The sequence below is a fragment of the Asparagus officinalis genome, chromosome 8 (assembly GCF_001876935.1).
Source record: "Asparagus officinalis chromosome 8, Aspof.V1, whole genome shotgun sequence".
Taxonomy (NCBI): domain Eukaryota; kingdom Viridiplantae; phylum Streptophyta; class Magnoliopsida; order Asparagales; family Asparagaceae; genus Asparagus; species Asparagus officinalis.
Genome location: NC_033801.1, coordinates 93,784,578 through 93,811,751, shown reverse-complemented (window position 1 = coordinate 93,811,751; position 27,174 = coordinate 93,784,578). Strand labels below are relative to the sequence as shown.

At 36.0% G+C, this 27,174-nt stretch overlaps 1 protein-coding gene across 1 annotated transcript in view; it reads right to left on the bottom strand.

Moving 5' to 3' along the window:
* LOC109821542 (protease Do-like 8, chloroplastic) overlaps nt 21,273-27,174 on the bottom strand; it is an 8,434-nt gene continuing 2,532 nt past the window's right edge. Inside the window, exons 3-11 of the mRNA XM_020387723.1 lie at nt 26,691-26,759; nt 26,385-26,460; nt 26,216-26,282; nt 25,383-25,600; nt 23,932-23,999; nt 23,055-23,134; nt 21,985-22,071; nt 21,668-21,775; nt 21,273-21,579 (exon numbers count right to left, since the gene is read on the bottom strand). Of these exons, the coding sequence (XP_020243312.1) occupies nt 21,451-21,579; nt 21,668-21,775; nt 21,985-22,071; nt 23,055-23,134; nt 23,932-23,999; nt 25,383-25,600; nt 26,216-26,282; nt 26,385-26,460; nt 26,691-26,759 (902 nt within the window). The 3' untranslated portion in view covers nt 21,273-21,450. The remainder of the gene's footprint in view (nt 21,580-21,667; nt 21,776-21,984; nt 22,072-23,054; nt 23,135-23,931; nt 24,000-25,382; nt 25,601-26,215; nt 26,283-26,384; nt 26,461-26,690; nt 26,760-27,174) is intronic.

Below are 27,174 nucleotides of genomic sequence, written 5' to 3'. Positions count from 1 at the left end.
CCAAAAGAGGATGAATTGGTGATCCCCTTTGCTGATCTCTAGATCCGAAAATACTCAAAGATCTAAAGATCACAAAAAGGAAGCCTCTAACTCAGTTGAGTTTTCTATGATTTATAAGGGATTAAGGGGTGTAACTACCCCCTTAAATCTCTTCTTAATGAGGGTTTAATGGAGTATAACCCCCCCCCCTAAATCTCTCTATGATAGGGTGATGATCCCCTCAAATCGTGGGGAGAAAACGTTCTGGAATCGTTCAACTCGTGTTTGAACGAGTCAAATGCTGAAAACAGCATTCTGGGCCCGAACTCTGTGTTTTAGACCTAAAACGCAGAGTTAGGCATTTCTAGTTGGTTCAGAACGCAGTGGATGCACTGCTTTAAGGGTCTGAGATGCAGGAATGAACTCTGCGTTTGGATCTGGAGCACAGAGTTGGATTCTGTGTTTTGGGCTGAAAACACAGCAATGAAGTCTGTGTTTTGATGTTGCAACGCAGAGATGAACTCTACGTTTTGATATTGAAATGTAGGTCTAACCTCTGCGTTTTGATGTCAAGAGACCATCAATTTGTGATAACTTTTGCTAGAGCATTGCAAAGATAATCATTTTGTAATCTTCTTCTTGTCTCCTTGAAAATATGAGAATCGTCAGATTATAACTCCCGATGTTGATTGTGAAGGCTGTTGATTAGAGCTTTCATCAGTTGTTATGAAGGTTGTCAGATTGTAATCTTTATCGATCTACGTGAAAGTCTTCAAATTATAGTCTTCTGGAAACCGTCAAATTATAACTTCCATCATTGGTGTTTGATAAGGGATCAGCTATATGCAGTAATTTTTAGACAACCTACAGAACCCCCTCCAAAGTTTTCGAAAGCCCGCGGTTGATTGGGATGAATTTTCGGAATACTTTGGATTTTAACTTTGATCTTGGAGCTGTTGATTCCTTGTCATAAAAGAGTTGTTCTCTACACCCGCTTTGAAGGCATCTTGGTTGAAGGGATTCGCCACGTAGGACTCGTATGAAAGTATGTGTCATCATCCTGCTTCTGGAATGTGGGTGGACCTCTGCGTTTTGAACTTGAGATGCGGGTCTCACCCTTGCGTTTTAAATTTGAAACCCGGATGTGACCTCGGCGTTGTGTTTTTTTTTTTTTTTTTTTTCAACGTATTGACCGAGTTTAGTTGATCCGTAATCTCGTTAAACTCGTTCAGGTGTTCCTTGAATTTCTGGCTCTCAGACATCCTCAAATTAAACAGTTTTTTAATGAGATGTACCTTATTCGCCGCAGAGGGTTGCTCATACATACTGGACAATGCCGCCATGAGATCCGCCGTCGTATTCTGATTCTTGATGTTGAACGCTACTGATTTAGACAAGGTCAACCTGATCGCTCCAAGGGCCTTTCGATCCAATAGCTTCCAATCCGCATCTTTCATATCCGTCGGCTTCTCTCCCAATGGTAGGTATAGATCCTTCTGATAGAGGTAGTCTTCCATTCAAATTATAACTTCCATCATTGGTGTTTGATAAGGGATCAGCTATATGCAGTAATTTTTAGACAACCTACAGAACCCCCTCCAAAGTTTTCGAAAGCCCGCGGTTGATTGGGATGAATTTTCGGAATACTTTGGATTTTAACTTTGATCTTGGAGCTGTTGATTCCTTGTCATAAAAGAGTTGTTCTCTACACCCGCTTTGAAGGCATCTTGGTTGAAGGGATTCGCCACGTAGGACTCGTATGAAAGTATGTGTCATCATCCTGCTTCTGGAATGTGGGTGGACCTCTGCGTTTTGAACTTGAGATGCGGGTCTCACCCTTGCGTTTTAAATTTGAAACCCGGATGTGACCTCGGCGTTGTGTTTTTTTTTTTTTTTTTTTTTGCAACGCGGGTCTGACCTCGACATTTTGACTTGAGACGCGGAGGCGTCTTTCATGCATTTTTGACTAAGTCTTGGAGACTTGTCTTTAGCTCATATGTTTCAAGTCTCGGCTCACATCCATTAATCTGATAGGCTTGTAAACATGCATAGGATTTTTAGCAAACCCTCAACCATCAACTGATTTGATAAACATTTATCGACTACCATTTGAGTTGGGCTAGCATGTAAATTATTTAAATCTGTTTCACTTATAACATTGTGCTAAGAGAATGAACCCTCTTAAACTTGATGCTATGGTTTTAAATACATAAACTTTGTTATTTTCACGGGAAAAGACTAACCAGCAGTACATGTTAGATGCAGGCTTATCTCTATTTAGGGATCGAGATAAAGTCCCTCATGCATGAAAGGCATTGATTTTTGGTGCTACGATGTTAAATACGTAGACTTCGTCATTATTACGGGAATAGGCCACCCAGCAGTATGTGTTAGATGTAGTCTTATCTCTATTTAGGGATCGAGATAAAGTTCTCATGCATGAAATGTATGGATTTTTGGTGCTACGATGTTGAATACATAGACTTCGCCATTATTGCGGGAATAGGTCATCCGGCAGCATGTGTTAGATGCAGGCTTATCTCTATTTTAGGGATCGAGATAAAGTCTCACATGCGTGTGAAGCATGGATTTCGGTGCTATGATGTTGAATACGTAGATTTCACTATTATTGCGGGAATAGGCCACCCGGCAGCATGTATTAGATGCAGGCTTATTTCTATTTAGAGATCAAGATAAAGTCCCCCATGCGTGTGAGGCATAGATTTCGGTGCTACGATGTTAAATACGTAGACTTCGCTATTATTGCGGGAATAGGCTACCCGACAGCATGTGTTAGATACAAGCTTATCTCTATTTAGGGATCGAGATAAAGTCTCACATGCGTGTGAGGTATGGATTTTAGCGTTAATACCCTGCTATGATATTGAATATGTAGGTTTTTTCGTTGTTTCTTCCTGTGTTATGTTTTCACTTGAAACACTGAAAGAAGTTGGAAGTGCCAGAGGTTTAGTATTAACTTGGCATGAATTTTTACTTAGAGTGAAATTCAAAAATTTTCTTTATTATCACTAGGATAATTCCAAAAAATCTCTAATCCGCTGGGGATTTTATAATAAAACTTGCTATTCTTGTTGAAAAAATGACTAACAAGTTCATTAGGGGGGTTTGACTGTTAAAGGTGTGATGTTAACCTAACAGTATTTTATGGGCCTATCGCTCTATTGAAAAAATGATTAACAAGTTCATTAGGGGGGTTTGACTGTTAAAGGTGTGATGTTAACTTGACAGGTTTGTGGATCTATCTCTTTATTGAAGAGAGTCGATAAGTTGATTGTCTGAGGTGTTTATTAATGTGACAAGAATTTGTTACGATCAGAGCAACTTTGTGGACTTATCATCCTATTGATGAGGATTGATAAGTGGATTTTGTCAGAGGTGTAATATTAATATGACAGGAATTTGTTACGATCAGAACAACTTTGTGAACTTATCATCCTATTGACGAGGATTGATAAGTGGATTTTGTCAGAGGTGTGATATTAGCGTGACAGGAATTTGTTACGATCAGAGTAACTTTGTGGACTTATCATCCTATTGATGAGGATTAATAAGTGGATTTTGTCAGAAGTGTGATATTAGCGTGACAGGAATTTGTTGCGATCAGAGCAACTTTGTGGACTTATCATCCTATTGACGATAATTGATAAGTGTATTTTGTCAGAGGTGTGATATTAACGTGACAGGTTTGTGGACCTATCGCTCTATTAAAAAGAGTCGATAAGTTGATTTGGTCGTCAGAGGTGTGATGTTAACTTGACAGAATTTTATTACGATTGAAGTAACTTTGAGGACTTATCATCCTATTGAAGATGATTGATAAGTGGATTGTCAGAGGTGTAATATTAACATGACAGGAGTTTTATTGCGACTGGAGCAACTTTGAGGACTTATCATCCTATTGAAGAGGATTGATAAGTGGATTGTCAGAGGTGTAATATTAACGTGACAGGAGTTTTGTTGCGATTGGAGTAACTTTAAAGACTTATCATCCTATTGAAGAGGATTGATAAGTGGATTGTTAGAGGTGTAATATTAACGTGACAGGAGGTTGTACTTGTGATTTGTGTTGGCCTTCTTGTTTTGATGATGATTTACAAACAATTTACTACTAATGTTGTTTGTCTAGTGTTTGTGTATTCTTATTTATTGTAGACAAACAACGTTGTTGGAGGATGGATGGAATAGAGCTTCAACGAAGATATCCAAAGGAGGTTGGCGGAATGTCGGTGAAGCCTTGCTATTCAAAGTTTAAGATCCAAGTTCAAGCTTCATCCGCGAGATTACCAAGTCAAGCTTATTGAAGATCAAGATCATTGCTTGGGTAATTTAGTTTAGGAATTTATATTATGTGTGTTAGTACTTTAAGCTCAATCATATACACACATACACGTTTTGGTTTTTGTATATATATATTTATATATATATATATATATACATATATGTTTTGGTTTGATAGTTTTCAAGTTTTACTATGAAACAAATGAATAGAATTGGAAAATACTATTTTGTTTCATGTTTATATGCCTATATATGATTTCACCTTTAACAAGCTTATATTTAATGAAATCATATTTAGTGTTTTGAATATATTGCATAGAATATGCAATTTTATGAAAATATTGTATTTCTAGGTTATAGACTTCATAACAACATATTATATCTTTTATCAAGTCTATACAATCATTTCATAAGGTTTCAAAATGTTGTTTAAGTCAAAATATCAAAATATCAATTTTCAGGTTTTCATGTTTTGGACTATTTTGTAAAATGATGATATTTTTCATTTGGGAAGTCCTTTTTGATAACCAGTCATTGTAGCATGTTTATTATCATGTCTACAATCATTCCCCAAAGTTTTACATTTTTTGGAATTTATTTGATATTTTTAAACAGGGTTTTAAAATCAGCAAAACAGTTTTTGAATATGTCAGATTTCGGTCGACCGCACCGGTCGACCGAACCTGAGGTCAAAAGTTCACTGGGCGACAGAAAGCCTGTCGGTCGACCGGTCCGGTCGACCGATGAAAATTTTCGGTCGACCGACGAATTTTCCGGTCGACCGACGAGTGATTTTTCTGCTTCCAACGGCTAGTTTTTTGACCGTTGCCTTGGGGCTGTTTTGTCTTTTGCTCTGATTTTTTGGCTGAGCTTTGAGTGGGTATATATACTCCATTGCTGATGTCTTTTCAAAAAAAAAACCAAGAGAGTTTTTAATCAAGTTTAATAAAGTTTTTAACAAGGGTTTTAGTTTGGTTTAAGTGTGTTTAAAAAGCTTTTAAGCAAATTGAGAGTTTGTTTTGGTGAATCAAATTTCACAAGAGCAAAGAGGAGATCATCCTTTGGTGTTTGGGCATTCAACTCATCTCTCTCTCACTCTTGATCTATAGAGAAGTTTTCCTTAAACTCAATTCTAGCTATTTATTGTTTTGATCTTAATTTCCATAAGCTAGATTTCTATATTGAGTTTAATCGTTTTATTGATACTCTTTGTTCACACACAACCTATTGAGCTTATTGTATTTACATTCATAGTATAATTTAGGGTTGTGGGTTTGTGACATTGAGAGTGAGCTTAATTGAGTTCTCACCTTGTTTAGAGAACAAATCATTTGATTTATATTGTGCTTATTGTGAGGATTCACTTGTAATACACTTGTACACCGAGAGAAGTGTGTGGTGAGAGACGGGGTCGAATCCAAGAGGAGTGGCGTCGGTTGACGTGCCTAGGGAGAGGTTGTAACCGAGCACTTGAGGAGGAGGACACGGGCTAGGACCAACACTTAGTGTGTGAGGTGTGATTACATAGTGATTGTATTGTGAGGTGTAAACGTTGTTCGGGTGAACGTAGAAAACCCGGTTGTGATAGTGGAGATCTCCTCGAGGTGAGGAGCGGGGACGTAGGTCGTGGGGACCGAACCTCGTAAACATATCGTTTTGTTTGTGATTGCATTGGCGTTCTTATTCTTGTTTTCATATCTTATATCGCCTTTGTGTATTGCTCATCATATTACCCTATCACTTGTGTAGATTGTTTATTTTACCCTTGTGTTAGTTCATATATCCTTGCTCATATATTTGTAATATCTCATTGATAGGATATATTCATTTGTTCATATTGCTTATCCTAGCTTACGTATCTTGTTGTATTTTATACTTGCTAGGATAACTTATTAATTAGTTTTAATTGGCATTTAATCGGATTAGATTAGCATAAGACCCTAATCACCCCCCCTCTAGGGTCTAACAATTGGTATCCCCCCCCCTCTAGGGTCTAACAATTTGAACAAGATTTTGAAGACTTCACGTCTTGCTGGAGAAGATTACGATTTGAACAATTTTGAGGACCTATCATCCTATTGACAAGGATTGATAAGTTGATTGTCAGAGGTATATTGTTAACGTGACAAATTGGGAGTAATGCAAGCTGAATTCATACTCCATAGGGATGTTAATCGTCAGAAGTATAATGTAAACTGGACCACTTTTTGTGAATTTTGTGGTTAACAGAGGTATTCTATTAAACATGACAACTCAAAAATTTTATTAATCATAATCCAGTGGACTACAAATAAACCAACCCCCAGTCTTGAACAAATACAGGGGGAAAAGGGGAGAGACAGGGCACATCGCCTAGTGGGCCATTATCCGTCAAACTGTTCAGTGACATTGGAGTATAACAACTATGATTAGGACAGAGGCATGTCACATAGCAGGCCGCTATCTAAAGAGTTTGGCTATCAGAGGTAACTGTTAACGTGATAACTTTATGGACTCGTCATCCTATTAAAGAGGATTGACAAGAGAATTTAGAGGAAATGAACTATCAGAGGTAATCATTAACGTAATAGTTTTGTAGACATGTTATCTTATTGAAGAGGATTGGCAGGGGAATTTGGAGAAAATAGACTATCAGAGGTGTGAGGTAATCATTAACGTGATAGTTTTGTAGACATGTTATCCTATTGAAGAGGATTGGCAGGGGAATTTGGAGAAAATGGACTATCAGAGGTGTATTGTTAACTTGATAGTTTTGTAGATCTGCCATCCTATTGAAGAGGATTGACAAGTTGATGGACTATCAGAGGTAACTATTAACGTGATAGTTTTATGGACCTGTCATTCTATTGAAGAGGATTGGCTTTAGTGGCCATAGTATCTTCCCTTTCTAATTAGGAAGATTAGGCTTGGTCTCATTGCTCAGGTCGATCCTGCTTACTTTGTTCTCTAGCTTTGATAATGGCAATAATATTTTGAGTCTATTCGCCTTGAGAGATTAGTTGTCTTCAGAAACGGCATTCTACAACTCCCATTCGGGCTAGGAGTTTAGTTTGAAAGTTATGTCGACAGGTCTTCACTAAGGTAGGTTGTGTCATACCTAACGAACATCGGAAAGCCATGCTTCAGAACCTCTTGACGAAGGCTTTGACGGACTCCCTCTCCTTTTACTTAGTGGCGAGAAGGGTATGGATGAAGACTTCTGTATTCTCTTCAAAGAATCTTGACAGGAAGAGTCTTTCTAGATCCGCTCACTTTTAGATACATCTAGCAGGCAGTTTCCTGAACCATTCAAAGGCAACTCCCTTAAGGGTGCCAATGAAAAATCGAGCCAGTATGGCATCGTTTGATATCACATTCCCAGTCTGTGACTTAAGGTGATAGATATATTGATTCGGTGATCCCATGCCGTTAAAAGTTTATAGCGTCGAGACCTCAAACTTTGGAGGATAAGGGATGTATCCCATTCGGCGGGATAGGACCTATCAACTCCCTCATCTTAGAGCTCACTTCTGTTAGTAATGGCATTGAGGTAGGCTTCCAATTCCTCCATTTTGGTAGACTAGAGATTCTACTCATTCTCTGTCTCTTTTCCTTCATCAGAGGAAGATTCTAGGTTGTGGGTTTTTTTGTCAGAAGCAACACCATCAACCACCCTTCCCTTCCCTTTGCTTGTGTAAGGTCGGGATGAAGACATTCTTCCTTTTTGGGAAGATTCTTGCCTTGGCGGCGAATTTGTCTTCTGAGATTTGACCATGTCTACGACATATTGAGTCATCAGGATCCGGAGTTCATTGATGGTCTCCTGCTGTGCTTTGATCATGGCTTGTTGTTCATCAAGTCTCTTCACGAGATCTTCATGGTTTCCCGTCATATAGGCGGAGCTCTCATGTTCAACGAAAGAGCTTGATGATTGGGACTCCGTAATGGCTGAGTGTTCATCCTCGGAATTGGTTTCTCTGGCTAATCTTTGATAGTTAACAAGAGGAATGGCTCCTGTTCGAGTCCGAGTATGTTGATAAAGTCCATCGAACCTATTTAGGAGGTCTTTCGAGCCAGGAGACTAAATTTTCTCTGACTCATTGGAGCTAGGAACTGATGATCTCCCTCTGCAGACCATGTTGGAAGTAACTCCAAGGTATTTATCCTCCGAAGTCATCTTCCTGTGCGAACGTCATCATTGGTTGGGCAAAGCAACATTTATTAATTGGTCGAACACCAACGGTTTGGCCGCATGTGAGAAACATTGACATTTTGAGAGAATCATAGAAATCAGTCGTTCACATTGGCATGAATGACTGACTTTTTGCATTGGTCTTTCTCTCGATAGCAATTCCCACAAGCCAGATACTTTGGATGAACCTCTCATAGAGCGTGAGGGTAGAAATGGAACCCCCTGTCCGTCAATGGATGGGACTGGTTCTTGGCAAACATGAGTTTTTAATCCATATTGATCTTTTTGAATACGACGAATCACATCGCGTTCTAAAGAAGGAACACGAGGGTCGTGTTTAGCTTGATTAACGCAAGACCGAAGTCTGCGTTTTGGTGATGAAATGCAGTCCTGAGATCTGTGTTTTGGTTTTGGAACGCACTCCTGAGAATTACGTTCGGTTTTGGAAACGCTTCCTTGAGGGTTGCGTTCCGCTTGAATAATGCACCCCTGAGGGCTACGTTTTGATTGTAAAACGTGCCTCTGAGGGCTGTGTTTTGGTTGCATAACGCGCCACTGAGGGATGCGTTCAACTTGGTTCACATGAGATTCTCATTTGGGCTCATGAATGCGTGCCTCACGTTTCATAGTAGAAATACAGAGTGATAATCATATTTTTTTTATAATTTTATACCCTCATTATCTATTTTACATGAATAAATATACTACTAATAATTATTTTTATCTTTAATTGTAGGTTAATCAAGAATAAAACCCAAGATCTCTTCTCTCAAAAAAACCCTTGAATTAAATGAAGAATACAAGCAAGAGCCAAAAAGCCCAAGCTCAGAATCAAGCCGAGTAGCCTGTACAAGCCGAAGAAAAATAAAAAAATCTAATATGAAAAAAAAATGTATTCAAGATGGTTGGTCGTAAAGAAACGATAATATCTCTCAATCCGGAAGGTGAAATTTAACATATAATATATAAAAATTGCCTATCTCGACGAGGCGAAGCCATCCTTGAAGGCAGAATTTTAATAGGATATCGATGCTAGCATCGATACTGACAATTCTATTACGAAATAAAGGCTGATTTTTGATGATTTTGGATAAGATTTCAATCCAAGTGCTCACATTCATTGATTTTTACTATAAATAGGGGTAGAGAGTGAGGGGTTGAGGGGGTAAAAAATTTTATAACTCCGTTTGGAGAGGAGGGTTACTCTTAATTGAGAAGACCTTCCAAAATTATAAGTTTTTGTTACATCAATAAAAGAATTTTTTTTCACCTCTTCATATTTTTTTTCTTATCTTTATTTGATGATGAAGATGAAGATGTGATGAAGATGAAGATCAAGAGTAAGGTTTGCTTTCATCTTGAGGCTAGAACCCTCTTGGGCGGTAAATTTCCTCTTTGTTAATATTTTTATCTTTTTATTATCTTTCTTAAATAGCCAAGAGGCTAGAACCCTCTTGCCTTAGATTTATTTCATGCTTATAGAGTAGATTTAATTCATGCTTATAGAGTAGATTTAATTTTTCATATTTAATTCTTGCAATTAATTTTGTAGTTTAGTTTTTGCAATTTATTTTATAGTTAGATTTTATTTTCTTGTACTATTTACCTTGAGGCTAGAACCCCCTTGGGATTAGTTTTTATTTTCCTTTATTTTTATATTCTATGATTCACCTTGAGACTAGAACCCTCTAGGGAATTGTCTTTTCTTTTAAGGTGGGTTCAATTCTAGATTCCTCATCTTTTTAAATTAACTCTCATTCTTTTCTTTCTTTATTTTTCCTTTTCTTTCATTTTCTTGATTTTTATTTCCTTCATTTTTTCTTTCTTTCCCTGTGATTTTATTTATTCTTTTATCACATCCACTCTTCATTTCTATCATCTAAAATCTCATCTATTGACTTTCGCACATATTCACAACACTCCTCATATCTCTCCACAATCACAATTTTCATCACTCCTATTTGTCATGCACATAACATAAGAACCGATTCTAATTTTCTCCTACAATACACCTTACTCGTGGGATTGATAACTTTTTATACTATAACTTGATTAACTGTGCACTTGTAATTTTTGGTATATATTTATGGCGCATCACAGAGCTCAGAGTTGCGTTTTAGCTCACAAACGTGAAGCTCGTGTTGATCGAAAGATCAGCTTTCTCAGAGTTATGCCCGTCGTTGATATCTTCTCCTTCGTCGAGCGGCATTCTTCTTGGCCTGCTTTAAAGCCTTTGTAGCAATGTCATCAGCGTTGACAGAGTTGGTCACCACGATGGGCTGTTTGTGACCTGATGCCCATCGCTTTGGCGCGGGTACAGAACCTTCAACTCGGTGGATGAGTTTGGCTGAAGCTAAGTCTTCTCCTTCAGAGAGGAGACTATATGAATAGTGCAACCCCCAGGGGAGACAGTTCTTTGATGAGTCGGCCACAATTGGAGCTTTAGTCTCCTTAGAGATTTTACGGATCTTACACATAGCCTTGGGGCTAAGAGATCCGGAGGAGAATACTTCCTCATACATGGCTTGATCGAACTCGATGATCAGAGTTTCAACGGTCGTTCCAACGAGCTTAATGTCAGATTACGCCACCACTTCGTCGTCAGAGAAGCTAGTCCCTAGCAGAGACGACATCTTTTATTTGTTAAAAAATTTGTAATAAGAAAATGAAAGAATTGAATTTGATTTATTCTTTCTAATTGCTTAGAAAAAGAATGCTTACAAATCTCTCAATCTCTAACTGACTACAATTTGAATTTTTGATTACAAAAGAGAAGAAGATCGACAAAGATCCTCTCCTTTGTTTAAGTATGAGATGCCTCCCTCGAATGCTCGCGTCGAGTTTGCTTCTTGTTGATGATCCGAACGTATTGTTTCACTGGAATGTGGTTGGTTCCTCTTGTTTGACGTTAAGGAGAACTTGCGTGGCAAGTTTGAAACTCTTGACAAGTTGATAACTCAGAGCGAGTTTAAGCTCTTGAAAAAGAGTTGATTTGAATCGAAAACCGGTTAATAAGTCAAGGATGAAAGCTCTAAGGATTGCTCTGCAAGATGAATGTCGATCTTTTAATCTTTTTGCTGCCGAAAGAAGATGAATTGGTGATCCCCTTTGCTGATCTCTAGATCTGAAAATACACAAAGATCCAAATATCGCAAAAAGTCAGCCTCTGACTCAGTTGAGTTTTTTGTGATTTATAAGGGATTAAGGGGTGTAACTGTCTCCCTTAAATCTCTCCTTAGTAAGGGTTTAATGGGGTGTAACCCCCCCCCCCTCTCACTCTCCACGAATCTCTCCATGATAGGGTGATGATCCCCTCAAATTGTGGGGAGAAAACGGTTTCTGGAACCGTTCAACTCGTGTTTAAACGAGTCAAACACTAAAAATAACGTCCTGAGCCCAAACTCGGCATTTTAGACCTAAAATGTAAAGTTGGGCATTTCCAATTGGCTCAAAACGCAGTGGCCGCACCGCTTTAAGGGTCTGAGATGCAGGAATGAACTCTGCGTTTGGATCTGGAACGCAGAGTTGGGTTCTGTGTTTTGGGCTAAAAACGCAGCAATGAAGTCTGTGTTTTGATGTTACAACGTAGGGAGGACCTCTGCGTTTTGATGTTGAAATACAGGCCTGACCTCTGCGTTTTGATGTGAAGAGACCATCAATTTGTGGTATCTTTTGCTACAGCATTGCATAGATTATCATCTTGTAATCTTCTTCTTGGCTCCTTAAAAATATGAGAGTCTTCGGATTGTAACTCCCGATGTTGATTGTGAAGGCTATTGATTAGAGCTTTTATTAGTTGTTACGAAGGTCGTCAGATTGTAATATTCATCGATCAATGTGAAAGTCTTTAAATTGTAGCTTTCTGGAAGCCATCAAATTGTAACTTTCATCATCGGTGTTTAATGGGGGAATCAACTATCTGCAGTGATTTTTAGACAACCTACATACATATTGATTGCCAAAAAATACCTAAAACTAATCATTGCTATTTAGAATCAATCATTAGGCATGATGGTGAGATAGATGATGATATTGTGCATCGAATCAAATCGGTATGGTTAAAATGGAGGAGTGCTTTGAGAGTCTTATGTGATCGTAGAATACCAATAAAACTAAATGGAAGATTTTATTGGACGGTTATAAGACCAACTATACTTTATGGGTCAGAGTGTTGGGCAATTAAAAAACAACATGTTCAAAAAATAAGTATAGCAGAAATGAGAATGTCGCAATGGTCTTGTGAGTATACATTAAAAGATAGGATAAGAAATGCGTGCATCCGTAGTAAATTAGAGGTTGCGCCTATTGAGAATACAATGAGAGAGAATAGATTAAGATGGTTTGGTTATGTACAACGGAGACCCCTTAGCGCACCAATTAGAAAAAACGATAATATTAGAGTTAATGAGGTTAGGAGATCTAGATGTAGACCTAGAATGACTTGATTAGAAACAATTAAAAATGATATGGTTAAGACTAACTTAACGGAGGAGATGACTCATAATAGAATGGAATAAAAAAATAGGATTCATATAGCCGACCCTAAACATTTGGGATAAAGGCTTGTTGTTGTTGATAATAAGCCTAATTTTATTTCTTAAAAGTTAAGGCGGGTAATTTGAGAGATGACCCATATGAGTAAACTTTGTAGGTAACACGGCAATTATGATGATGTAGAGGTTATATTTAAAAACACCCATGATTTAGGGGGATATAGATAAACAAATTAAATGGCAAAAAATATCCTTGTTGTTGCTGTAGATGATGCAGCAGCACCAGCAGCAACAACAACAAAAAAGCCACTATCCAATAATACGAACTTTATGTATGAAATATTTGTGAATATCTATTTTTTATCCCTAAATCTTCACAATTATGTATTTATCTCAAAATCTTCAACTTTAAGTTACTATACCTCTCGAAAGTTAACTAAGAAATAATCCAAAGTACTCCTTTTTTTCTGCTAAGTTCTTAGAAAAAAAAAAGTAGGGTTTTATTTGCACTTAAATACTCTAAAGTTTACTCCGTTTTTAATTTTTACACCTCAAAGTTTATTATTGACCAAAATTTACCTCATTGTTAACTTTGATAAAAAAAACTCACCCAAAATTCAACACATTTATTTTCGATACCCCAAACGTTTATTTTTTTTAATGATTGGGGTTTCAAAATTAATTTTTTGTTAGTTGAATAAAAGTTAAGTTTTTGTTTAAGTATGGGGTATCAGAGTTTAAGTTTGTTGAACTTTGAGGTTTTCTATAGGAAGAATACTCTGGGTTATCAAAGTTAAAATGAGATAAACATTGGTGTATTTTTTGGGTAAGGAAAAAAACTTTGGGTTATCAAAGTTAAATATGGCATAAACTTTGGAGAATTTAAATGCAAATAACCCTAAAAGTTAAAAAAAATTAAAAAATTTTAAAATGCCTAAAGTACCCCACGATTCAGGCTAGCTTGACAATGTTAGGCGAGCGCGAGATCGACGTCACGGATTTTAGGCGAGCTCCAGCTCGTGACCTTCAGGCGAGGTCCAGTCAGCTAGCTCGAGACCTTCACTCGAGGACGAGTCGACGACAAGGGCAGGCGAGCTCGTGGCGAGCTCAAGCGAAGGCCCTACTGCTGGAATAGTAATAATAATTTACCCTTGAACATCCAATACAAATTATGTAATAATATTGTAATGTTAATAAATTTAATTATTGCACATAATTTGGTTATTATTTATATAATTGTTATATATATCCTTAGAAGTTATTTTGTTAGATCATGCACTGTGATGGTCACTTGCTTGAAGATATGATCTAACTTAGAAATTTTTTAAATTTGTGCTTAACCTATAACTAGTAAAGGATAACTTTGTTATAACAGGTTATTATGCATGACACCGATATATGAGATATGGTGGTGGGTCTCAACCATCGAGAATGGAGATTCTCCGGGTGTATGTCATAAGCACGCATTATGATGTGTGTAGCACTAGACCGTATTTGAATTCTCTAGGATGAGTCACCTAAGAGATAGAGAGTTCAAATTGTTACATGGTCCCTTTGACTTAATGATATTGTCATTTTTGATTTGATAATTTAGTATGTTTTGATGTGATGGTTAAGCTTGTTTAGCAAGCGCTACACAACCTGAAACATTGGGTTGCTAAATTTTATTTAGAAAAATGATGGATGTCTAGATAGGATCCAGTATGCTCATTATGATGAGTTAATTTATTATTATGCATTCCCATGAAGCTATTAAATTCCTGTCGGCAGGTGTTTTTGAAAATATTTTTAAAAATTTACTTTCTTATAAAAATAAAATATTTTGATATTTCAAAATAATTTTTATTTAAGTTCATGGGAATTGCAAATTTAGGCATGAGCAAATAGGTGAGTTGTCCTGTTTAAAAGAGTTGCCTAAAATAAATGATACTGGAAGGGATTGAATGTAAGATATTATTTATTAATAATTAATCCCATATTATGGAAGAGCTTTTATGAACAATTGGTCGGATAGGGATTTGATTGTTAAATTAAAATTATTAATTTGATTAATAATTGGTTCTTGATATGGGACCCAATTGGTCTCACTAATGTCATTAGAAGAGGTATACATGCAATACAATTCTATTTCTATCCTTAATTGTTATGGATAAAGTTTTTGAATAAATCTATTTCTATCCTTAATTGTTATGGATAAAGTTTTTGAACAAATCTATTCTATCCTTAATTGTTATGGATAGAGTTCTAGATAATTATGAATTGTTTAAAGTTAAAATCTCTAAGACTAGTGTAATCCTATAAATAGGGTTCATATGTAGCCTTAGAAGAAGAGATTTTTAGATTAGAAGAGAAGAGGTTGAAAATCTTATGAAGATAATATGAAGAAATAGATTTTGAGAACCTATCTCTCAGTATTGCTCCTCTACGGTGACGGGTGGATTTCAATTGGAGGCTTTTTCTCTTGAGGAAGCTATTTCGGATTGATCTCATGACAGATTATTGTCGAAATTCGGAAAGCGTTTCAGGTATTCTTCTAATATTTAATTAATTTTGATTAATAGTCATGATATGTTTTTTCCGCTGCGTTGTATGTCATGAATCCAACACCTACAGGCAAGGGTGACGCGAGGCACAGGCGAGCTCGAGTTGGATCTTGCAGGCGGGGTCGATGGGCTACTGGCGAGTCGACACAGGCGAGCTTCGAGCAATGAGCTCGCCTGTAGGCGAGGTGCAGGCAACCTCCTGGAGAGCTACTTGAGCTCGCTTGTTGTGGGAACTCGCCTGCGTTGGTGGAAGACAGGCTGACGACAGCCCATCTAGGGTTTTTCTATAAAAGGGAAACAGTTTCCTTATAAAAGGGAAACCCAGAGCACAAATCCCCTTGCCCCCATTTTTCTTCTTCTCAGAGCGTTTAATTCTTTGGTGGTGGCCATTTATTGAGCTCCTGTAGCAGAGATTTTTCAGAAGAAAAATCTCGTGATCCTGTGCGCTTTTTTCATAGTGACTTGAGAAAAGATTTTACAAATTGTAAAATTTCACGCCTTATTTGAAGAACAGAAAGTTTATGTTGCTTCTTTTTTTTTTGAGAGATCTCAAGTTTAAGATCTGCTCTTTACAAGCTTGTAACATTTTTTGATATAAAGGAAATTATTTGTGTGGCTCCCGAGGACGTAGGCAAGTTGCCGAGCCTCGTTAAAACTCGGTGTTCTTCTTTTCTTATAATTTTTTTATTTGCTATAATTTATTCTTTCTATTGTCTTATCATTTCAAGGAATACTCAAGTAATCTTTGAAACACACTAATCTTCTGTGTAAACTAAACTCACAAAAGGAAGCTATCAGTGAAACTCATATAGAAGAGAGATAATAAGAACTTCAAAATTGGGGGCGGGGGGTGATGAAGGGGAAAAAAATCTATAATATCTCTCTATAAATCCCATATACAAGAAATCTTTTTTCCACCTTAGCAGAAAAGAACGAACATATGGGATCAGGATTCATCATTATAATCTCCACCATCAACTTCTCTGCTTCATTTGCTCTGACTCAAAATAACAAAACAGGGAAGTTTTTTTAAGGTCCCTCCATCATCAACTCCCCCTTCAAACCTCTGTACAAATTTTCTCTACAACGAGAAACTTCTCCCAGCAGGAAGATAGCCGTAGCCGACAATTTCAAAGCGACAGAACAATATTGTGCTCCCTTCAGATGTTTTCATCCTTCGAAGCGCTTCAGCACCTGTTATGGATTGGATCAGAACCTCTTCTAACTCTTCTCTTGCTCGTTCGATTCAGGTCAAACGATGATGGCGAAGGCGCTTCGGAAACGTTCCTCACATCAAAGCTTGTGTCATCAGTCTCCTTAACAGTGATGGGCTTCTCAGCTACATTTCTCCTAATTAGATCCTGGTCTAAGTTTCTAATGCCGTAGACCTTAGATGGAGCAAGAGCTATAGAAATGAAAAGGGGTAGAAGAACTAGCAGCCTACGATTGGTACGAGAGGCACCCATTGCTCTCCCTTGAAGCCCTGACGGTTACCCACCTCACAATTGCCACATTCTGAGTGGATAATAGGATGATGTATCGTTATATTTGAGCGCTAAAGGTAAAGGAAAAGCTCAGGGGCCTCAAAAACATCCATAGAGTATCATAGATTATAGATTCACTTCAATCATATACATGCAGAGCCGAAGATATATAGAGATTTAAGGCTGTTTTAGAAGGTTCTGACAGGTAATAAATAAAGATGGATGCTTGGAACATGATCCTCGGGAAGCTACGCATCTTTATATTAGTTCCTTGTCTCCCAAATTCCATCCCATAAAGAAAGAAAACCCATCCAGTGGATTCTTACGTTGAAAGTCCCTTCCCACCATAACAGAGCTTTGAAGGTTTAATAAGGTTTGAGAGAGGTAATTTTAGATGGTAACGTATCTTCACAGATTGAACACTATTTTCATGAGACCGAATTCCCAGAGCAGTATCATCTTTTTTTTAATTCTTTTTAAATGTGCGGTTTGTCGGAGTTTATCCTCGATTATTTTAAAACCATGTTAAAAGATCCATTGTATAGCAGAATCCAAAGTTGTCGCAAGGATTGAGAATTATCATTCTATATTCTAATATTATGCGCGTGCTTCAATGTAGGGTCATTTCCCCTTTCCATCCATCATTAAGCCCTTACATGTTTTGCATTGATCTAAGAATTGACGGCTTTTACAATATTAACCGTCAAGTATGGTTTGCACTGATCTAGAAATTGATGGTTCTTACAAGTTACAACACTAACGGTCTAGTAGAAAGAGTTTGCTAGCAAAGAACAGAGAGATGTGGGGATTAGTATCCAACAAACACCAATCACTTGCTTTGTGTCCTTCACTTACCTTCCATAAGATCTTACCCCTATATTACAAAATTCCTATACTTGAAAACATAAGAAGCTCTCCTACCTAAAAAACAGAGAGGGGTAACTTGGTTTCTTGTGCTAAATTAAGTTTCTTTTGCTTTTCATTGCCATTCTTTCACGCCAGAACTCCCCATTCAAAGATCCAAAACCAAAAGAGGGCCCACACTAAGCTTTCCTATTCCCTCCTCCATTATAATTACCCTTTCTCTTTAATCTTTCCATTATAATTACCCTTTCTCTTTAATCTTCTCCTTTATCTATGTACACTGATTTCCTCTTTAGTTGGTACTTTAAATTCTCTTTTTATTTTTTTTATATATATTTATACACACAACAGCATGCAACTTGGGTTTGTAAAGCATAAATTCCCTGGAGCCAGGGACTGGTCGTTGGTCAAAGCCAAGGCAATACCAACTCGGATTTGCAACCATAGAGGGTTTTTATTTTTATTATTAATTAATTTATTTATTTATTTTTATTTTCTTCTTTTTGTGCTTTTTAACTTTGAATTAAAGCAAAAGAGAGACAGTAGATGTTTCTTCCAATCCCAAGAATTGTTTCTATGATGAGTTCATAAGGCTTATCCTTGTAATAATGGAAACTTTTGAGTATTTCACTCATGAATCTAAAATCACACTTATAATGACAAGCTAAAGACACAAAGTAATTAGATTCTTGATCAGTAATGACAAGCTAATAACATCATTAGATTCTTTGATCAGAGATCTGTTTTTTATGTTGCACGTGATCAACAAACACGTTTTTGTTTAACCATTGATTTTATAAAACTTTTCGTACCGATCCTGTTTTAACAGTTATCATCTGCGAAGATCATCATACCTAAGCACACTAAAGACTTAATTTTATCCATCAAAATTTTCATCCCAAGACATATTAGATGACCCTTTTTCGTTTATTGCTTATATGTCAATATCATAATGTCATAAAGTTACTTAAGTTGTAAATAATCACCATCATATCGCCTAAACTTGTGAATTCAGGTTTTTCATCAGTTATGAAGTTTTTCTCAAAAGTATTTTAATACTCCAAAATAAGAAGTAGAATTTGCTGATGTATATAAGGACTAAACCAATCACAAACCTTTGTGGATGATGATTCGTTGTTCAGATGCTTGCGGGTTTCGTTGCTTCACGATATGATTGCTTTCAGCTCAATTCCAATGTGTATGCGATGATGCATCCCAAATGGGCATGCACTCATGGACATTTGGCTTTACTTTAGAATGTTCTCTTATGAATCACATCTCATGAGGGATCAACTCAAGAGGGAGATACATGTATACTCATGATGGAGTATGGCTACGTTCCTTTTTCTAAGATGTAATATTCAAACTAGACTCTATATCCTCCTCATGTCTAGGCTTATATTTATAGGGTATGAGAAGCCCACAAGATTTGCAGATACGTGTATGTATGTGCATGTATAATAAAATAGACAAAAAAAAAGGAAGGCTCATGAAGATAAATGAATGATCTTGCCTTTCTTCTTTGGTGACTAGATTCTTAAGGCCCCGTTTAGATTGAGGCGAATAGGGGTGAAGAGGCGAATAGGGGTGAAGGAAAAGGAAACTTAGCTTCTTTTATCTTCTCTCGGCTATTTTCCCTTAACTTCCCCTACCCCAATAAAATCCCAGCAGGGCCTAACAATTGTTTGTTCCTGCACTGTATGGACCAGGCTTACAGAAAGTTTTGCAGCAATGCATTTTGAAAAGATTTTAGGGCCTGTTCGTTTGTTTTCTAAAAACCAAGAAATGGAAATGGAAATGGTGAAAATCTCAAAACTCATCATTTCCTCCATTTCCATCCCTAAAACTCACCCACAACATCCAATAAAATATTATTTTCATCCAACAACTCATCCACATCATCTAATAAAATATGATTTTCATCTAACCACTCATCCATCACATCTAACAAAATATTATTTTCATCTAACAACTCATCCATCACATCTAATAAAATATTATTTTCATCCAAACATCACTCAACTCATCTCTTCTCATCATTTCAAATCACTCACATCATCCAATAAAATATTATAACAATTCACCTCATCTCATTAACATTTCATTTCTTCATTTTCATCCCAAAAAGTTATGAAAACACTTTTCTTAATCTTTCTTCACATCACCCAATAATACAATGACAACTCATCTCATCTCATTTCATTTCTTATTTTTAAGAATGAACCGAACAAAAGAAAACAAGAAACTACAGGAAATAGGTTTCTTATAATTCATTTCCTTATTTTTTTTCGCCAACCGAACACTCCAAAACTAGTTTTCTTAAAAAATCACAAACATCATCCAATAATAAGGTGACAACTAACATCATTTCAATTTCATTTCTTTGATTTCCTTCTTTTTTAGCCAACCAAACACTCCAAAAACAATTCTTCATTTTAATAGTTTTCCATTTCTTTGATTTCCCTCTTTTTTTTAGGCAAACGAACAGGCCCTTAGACAAAATATGGAAATGAAAACAAAGAGATAACAAAATACCTCCTTTTTTTTAGCTTGGTTATGTAACTCTATAATTGATTTAACATGTAAACATGACTGTTACTATAGAATATATTCACGTACCAATAATTTTCTTTCAGGCAAAGACCATAGCAGAAATTAAACTCTCTTATACATCTCCAGCCTCACAGTGAGACTACAGATCTACCAACAAACTACTGGTTTATTTGAACAGCATCCTATGACAGTTAACTTTCTCGAACTTTAGTGCAGCATCCTATGAAAGCTAACAGCTAATTACAGGTATTAATTGAAAGGACTTGTCTTGGTATTCTTGATATGCCCCTCAACTGAGACCCAAATCTATAACAATGCACGCATAACAGATGGAGTGGATCCAATAAGTAGTAAACATTTCCATGGCATCTAGACTCCAACACAAAAAGTAACACCACCTGAATATTTGAAACAAACGAGGTCAATTGATCGTTATTGTGGGTGAATAACAACCAACAAATCATATAATATTCTGTATTTCAAAAAAAGGTTACAGAAATTTCTCCGCTTCCTAAAATATGAAGGAAAAAGATAAGTGTACTACAATTTTGCTACTACTTGGGCATCACAAGAAACAAGAGTGGGGTCCTTCCTTAAAAAAGAAACGAGTCACCACAGCCCCACTCTTTTTGTTTCTTGTAGTGCCAAAATAATAGGAAAAGAGTAGTATATTTATCACTACTCAAATATGAAAGAGCAACTTCCTCATTTTCAAAATAAATAAATAAATAAATAAGAAAAGACAAGAGAAAAATATAGGCATCCAAACCCCTTTCTGACCGAAATATTTACATTTTGTGCATGCAGGATCACAATAACTAAAGAACTACTGCAACTATATGCAAGTTGCAAGAAAATTAGAAAGCAGAAAATGTAAAGATAAAGGTAATGACAAAAAGAAATATATAACATGAGGAACTCGAAACTCCACAAGACACATCTTATATTTTTCGATGAAAATAACAGTTTTACAAAAGAATGAAATGCTACATTATATAACAAAAGCAGGCAGAAAAAGAAAGTTGATGGTGTCGCAAACTGGATGCTGCCTCCTTATACATACCTCAGAAGCTCGTTTCCTCCAAAACCAAAGGAAGCTCCAAAATCTCACTTCCTCTCTGAATCTTGAGGATAACTTTATCCCCAATATTGTAGTCATCAAGAATCTTAAACAGCTCGGCTTTATTTTTGATCTACTCAAACAAAAATCATTGTAATTAATGGTTGCAAGAATCCATGAGTGAGAGAGAGAAAACAGTATGTTCAAAAAGAGACTCTTACAGGCTTTTCATCAATAGCAACAATAACATCCCCAAGAACTATGTTACCAGCAAAACCTCTATTTGTGGGTAGTAGACCAGCTTTCGCTGCAAGACTGTTTCCAGCAACCTTCAAATGGACAACGTGAATAACATGAGGTTTGTTTTCCTCTCGGAATTTGGATAGTATTTCTAGTATTTCTTTCTTTTCAGTTGTGTATGTTGTGCCTCTATATATGCCTCTCTTGTACTTATTTTATGCACAATAATATAAGTCTTTGTATTTTCTCCAGATTATCCGAACTGATAAGAGATGTTGAGCAATACTAAATATTGTACCTGTAGCACAAGAACTCCATTACGAACATTTAGTTGATTAGCAACAAGATCTGGAGCTATCTCCACATTAAGACCAGCACGAACAGCCTTAAAAAAATGAGTGATGAAGACAGCAATAAGAGTTTTGGACATGACAATAACTTCAATAGGAATGTAGTATTAATTTAGTTAATACCAGATATAGCATGTTGGCATTCCAATGGAATAATCTTAACAAAAGAAATAAAATATTATATTTTAACATGGATGCCTATCCAGTGTTAATTCATCGAGTTTTAAGATGGAACCAATTTCATTTGTCCTTTCCTTTTAACCTGACTTTCTGACCCATAAGAACAAACTTCACTCCAGATAGAGCATAAGGCTAAAAGGATCTCATGGTCCAATAGCATGTATATTGGTATATCCATGCCAGCACTTTCTTTCTTTCTTTTCTTTTTCTTTTTTTTTTTTTTTTTTTTTTTTTTTACGGTGCAGGTGAGTGCAGGTACATAGTGATAGCCGAAAGAAAAGTACAAGAACACAGATAAATTAACAGCTACAAAAAAAAATGGACGTGCTTAAACAGCTCGGCATATGCTGCTAACATCTGGACGTGATGTTTTCACTAAAATGTGATGTCTTGCTGAATGTTTTAATTTTTAATTGTGATTATCAGCTAATAAAAGATGCTCAAGGCAGCCTGCAATAAATTGATAAATTTTTCAAAAACAATCTCATGATTGGTTGGTTAAAGAGGAGAATCAAAGGCGATAGCTATGTTCAGGGTCTTGAATCAGTAAAAAAGATAGCGAACTAGATCCGACTGTTCTTATAATAAATAAATAAATAAAGCACAGATCTGTATGCTTAGAATAAGAATGGATACAGAAATATAGACATCAAGCAAAGAAATGTGAAAGCAGCTGGAAGTAAAAGTGGAGCTTAATAAATCTTTCATGTTTTGAAAATAAATTAATTTGAAAGCTGGAAGGAGCTCCGACTTTGTGATATGTTCTCCCAAAAGGAAGATAAAATAATAGTCAGAAAGAAAAATAAGACATTGGATAAGATATATAAGATATGCGTACTTTTCCAAACTGGATCAACTGAGGAACTATCTTTAGAACAGTTGAAGATGGAATAGCAAAGCCTACACCAGCAGATGTCCCTGCAATACTAAAAATAGTCCTCAGAATTTAGAAAATAAATTGGTCAAATATGTATTTTAAAGTGGATTAAAAATGTTGCATATTCTTCAAAATTCAACATGTTCCATTTGCGACATGGGTCCCAACCTGGTACATAGTAAATCTTTGGGAAGTAAAGAACAATACTGATCATGCTATTGTCATCCAATAAAAGAAGGGTTGAATATGAAATATTACATAGTAGTACAATTGGAAATTGCTCTTCTAAAGAATCATTTTCTTCAAAGATCAAGTAAACAATGTAACAAACAAAAATTATTTTAGTTGCATGGGTACAGGTTCGGTTACTGGTGGGGGTGCAGTTGCGTTATGGGACACAACAAATTTGTAAAAGGTAGGGTACGGGGTCACGGCTATAAAAGTATGTTATGCATATTTATATTTATTAAATTAATAACTTACATAAGACCAATATTGTTTTTTCATTTACATAAGATCAATATATTTGAAAAATATGTTAGAATATGTCTCCAAGAAGTAGATGAGGAGTGTTTTAAATTAAAACATGTAGTATATAATTGAGTGTACATTTGAACACCGTATGCCAAGAAGTGTCCAAGAAGTTTAGGTACGGATATGTGTCGGGTACGGGTACGGCTTCCAAATAGATGTACACAGGTAACATAGTAGGGAACAAAGGTAGATGTCATATGGTCTTTGCAAACAACACAAATTATAAGGAATTGAATTATTTGCCAAGAAAGTGTGAAACTAACCTTTGAAAGAAAGCAATTACCGAATAAACAAGGAACTATACCTGTTTGTGTAAATATTGCTGTGTTTATGCCAATCATATTTCCTCTGGAATCTAGTAAAGGACCGCCACTGCCAAACGCAAATTCAGCGTAAGTATTTGGATTGTGTTACTTTTTGCTTCCTACATCATATAAGTATACACAAAGTAATACTTAGGTTATTGGTTCCTTAATTACAGACCATTTTTTGCATAATATTGAACTTTACTTGAGATGTGTTGTTCTTCAAGACCAGTCATCTTTAGATTTTACAGTTACTGACATGATTACTGTCCAAATAATATTATGAACGGCCTTCCATAATTTTCAAGCAAGTGTTGCATTCCATATTTACAATGAAATGTCCCACAACAAAAATAAGTAGAATAATACATCCAAATATTCTTAGAAAGACAACAAGTTTAAGGAGATGATAATAACTCTGACAGCAGGGGAACTTGTAGCTCGTGTAGAGCACCCACTTGTAGTATTCACAGGTCACGAAGAATTTACCCTCAATCCACCCACTGCCAATTTACCCTCAATCCACCCACTGCCTGATAGGGGAGAGGATTGGATTATCCACCTTATTCATTCAAACAAATAATAATAAAGGACCCTCACAACAACATTTTCCACCTAATGTATCAAAGCAATTATGTGTAGAACAAGTTGGAGTAACTAGTATCATTATTACAAAATTGATGACTCTGATCTGACAATTCTGCCTTACAATGCCGCCCTATAAGGGTTGCATCCTAGTACTGCTTTTATCTTTTATAACAGGAAGGTCGTGAGTTGAACGACATTTCTCCCCATATGGGAAAAGGTCATATTAATGAAAACTCTACCCCAGTGTGACCCCCAACATGTTAGAAGTTCTTAATTTTAGGGTATAATGCCATAATCAAGCCACATGTCAATGAAGAGTACACGGGATGCATACATAATAGGGTTCATCATTTCTCCTGACACGATAAAGATATAGCAATGTGATTCAATTAGTCATGTGTAGTAGTGATGAACAATGATTCATATAGTAGGCACCATAAATTCAAGAAAATAATTAGCGATTACTTTTTAAGGTTGTCAGTGACTGAGCGAATGCTTCCACAAAAAACAATAATAAGAACTAAATATAATGAATTGTTTCCAAGGAATATAAGTGTAGAGTAATATATCTATAGGACTAACGATGTAAAGTTGCTATCCATCATTGATTTAAATATCTAACTCCTTTACTAGCTTATTATGGCCAAAGTGGCAGGAAAAAAGTAATTTAAAATATACTATTCTGTGGGAAAAAATAATAAAGAAGAGTAAGAGAAGAGTTCAATTTAAATGTATGAATGACTAATGACTAATTTCTTTTAATTACCTTACCTACCTAATAACCCTAACTGAAGAGTAAGAGAATTCAAAAAATGGGATATGCACATCTCAAAGAATAGGGTATCTGGAGCCCTAGACGAACCTATTCCCTGGATTGATGGCTGCATCTGTCTGGATACCACCTCCAATGGTTACTCCAGCTTGACTAAAGATATCCCGATCAAGTCCACTAATAACACCAACTGTTAGAGTATGGTCAAAACCAAACGGGTTACCAATTGCTAGGCATTGCTGACCAACTCTTAGAACAGCTGACTTCCCCACTTTGATTGGCTTTAACAGATCTCCAGAAGCTTCCACCTATTAGACAATATATAAAGAGATGGACAAAGTCACAAAATATCAGAGGATCCAAAACCCAACTTCATAATCAATGGTCAGGTATTTTACACGACAGAAAATAGTGTTAATAATATATTCAATAATCATCATAAGACAAGCATTCAGTTATAATCTTTTATATAACAAGGATGGAAATTTAAAAAAAAAACAATTTGAATTTAGAAATAATTTTATTTTGATTTATTTAGCTATTAGAAATTTCATCGTTAAAACATTACTGACATTTGTTCTAGATGTATGTGTTATGGAAGTTAGTTTCCAGAAAATCCCGATGTAAGTTTATGGTCATCAACAAAGAAAACTGAATGTTAACTTCCTGAAAAAACAGCCTAAAATTCACAGTACCTCCTTTAAATTTAGACTATTATTTAACTACATGGCTTAGAAGTCTATGGATGCTCACTTGATTAACATTGCTACCATTAGAAATAGCATCCATCACCAAATAAAAAGACTAAATCAGCAGCTGTTCAACATGGAATCTGAAATGCTCAGCTGACAATGTCTTGATGGAATCACTTCATCCATTATGTTTTTTTAAGTACAGATAAAGTGTTCAAAAGACGCATGTACCTTTAAGACAGCCAAATCCTTAGAACGGTCTGCACCAATCAGCTTAGCCTCAAAATTCTTTTGTACCCTTCAATAAATTATCACCATGAGAGGAGGTTTATCTAACATGTAAATACTAGCCTATTACAAACATGAAAAAAAATTTGTTTATATCTAGTGGGAAGTTCACCCTTCAGAGGCAAGGATATTCACTCGCGCAACAACTTGACCAGGGCTTGGATTCCTTGAAAGAGCATTGCCAACCACTAGGGCAAGATACAATCATGGTCAAAATAGAAAATATATGAATAAAAGTTGAATGCTCAAATTTAGTTTCATATTTTAAATGACAATTGTACATATAACTGCTAATGAACACTTTCAACTTACCAAATATGGAGTAAAAATAAGTACAAAATCATAGAAACGAACTTAAATAATTCAAGACCTATTATACAACCATATGGTCAAGCACATGCCTGATGATGGTTCTCACCATGGTAATTTGTCACTATGTGTCCATTGCCATCCCAAACTACTCCAGAACCATTTCCTTCAGGAACCTGGGTTATACATTTGACAAGAACAGCTCCTATGACTATATAGTCAAATAATAACAATGAAAAATGAAATAGAACAAGATGCTCAATCTGTCTCTATTGTTCACGCATAAAATAAACACAATACAACTTTAAAAAAGTGTTTTAGCATAAATTTCTTGTCTTTTTCTGAAAGTACAAAAAATTACTCGCATTATCATTTTCCCTATGGATTATCTTCTTTATAAACACATAGTCAAATAATAACAATGAAAAATGAAATAGAACAAGATGCTCAATCTGTCTCTATTGTTCACGCATAAAATAAACACAATACAACTTTAAAAAAGTGTTTTAGCATAAATTTCTTGTCTTTTTCTGAAAGTACAAAAAATTACTCGCATTATCATTTTCCCTATGGATTATCTTCTTTATAAACAC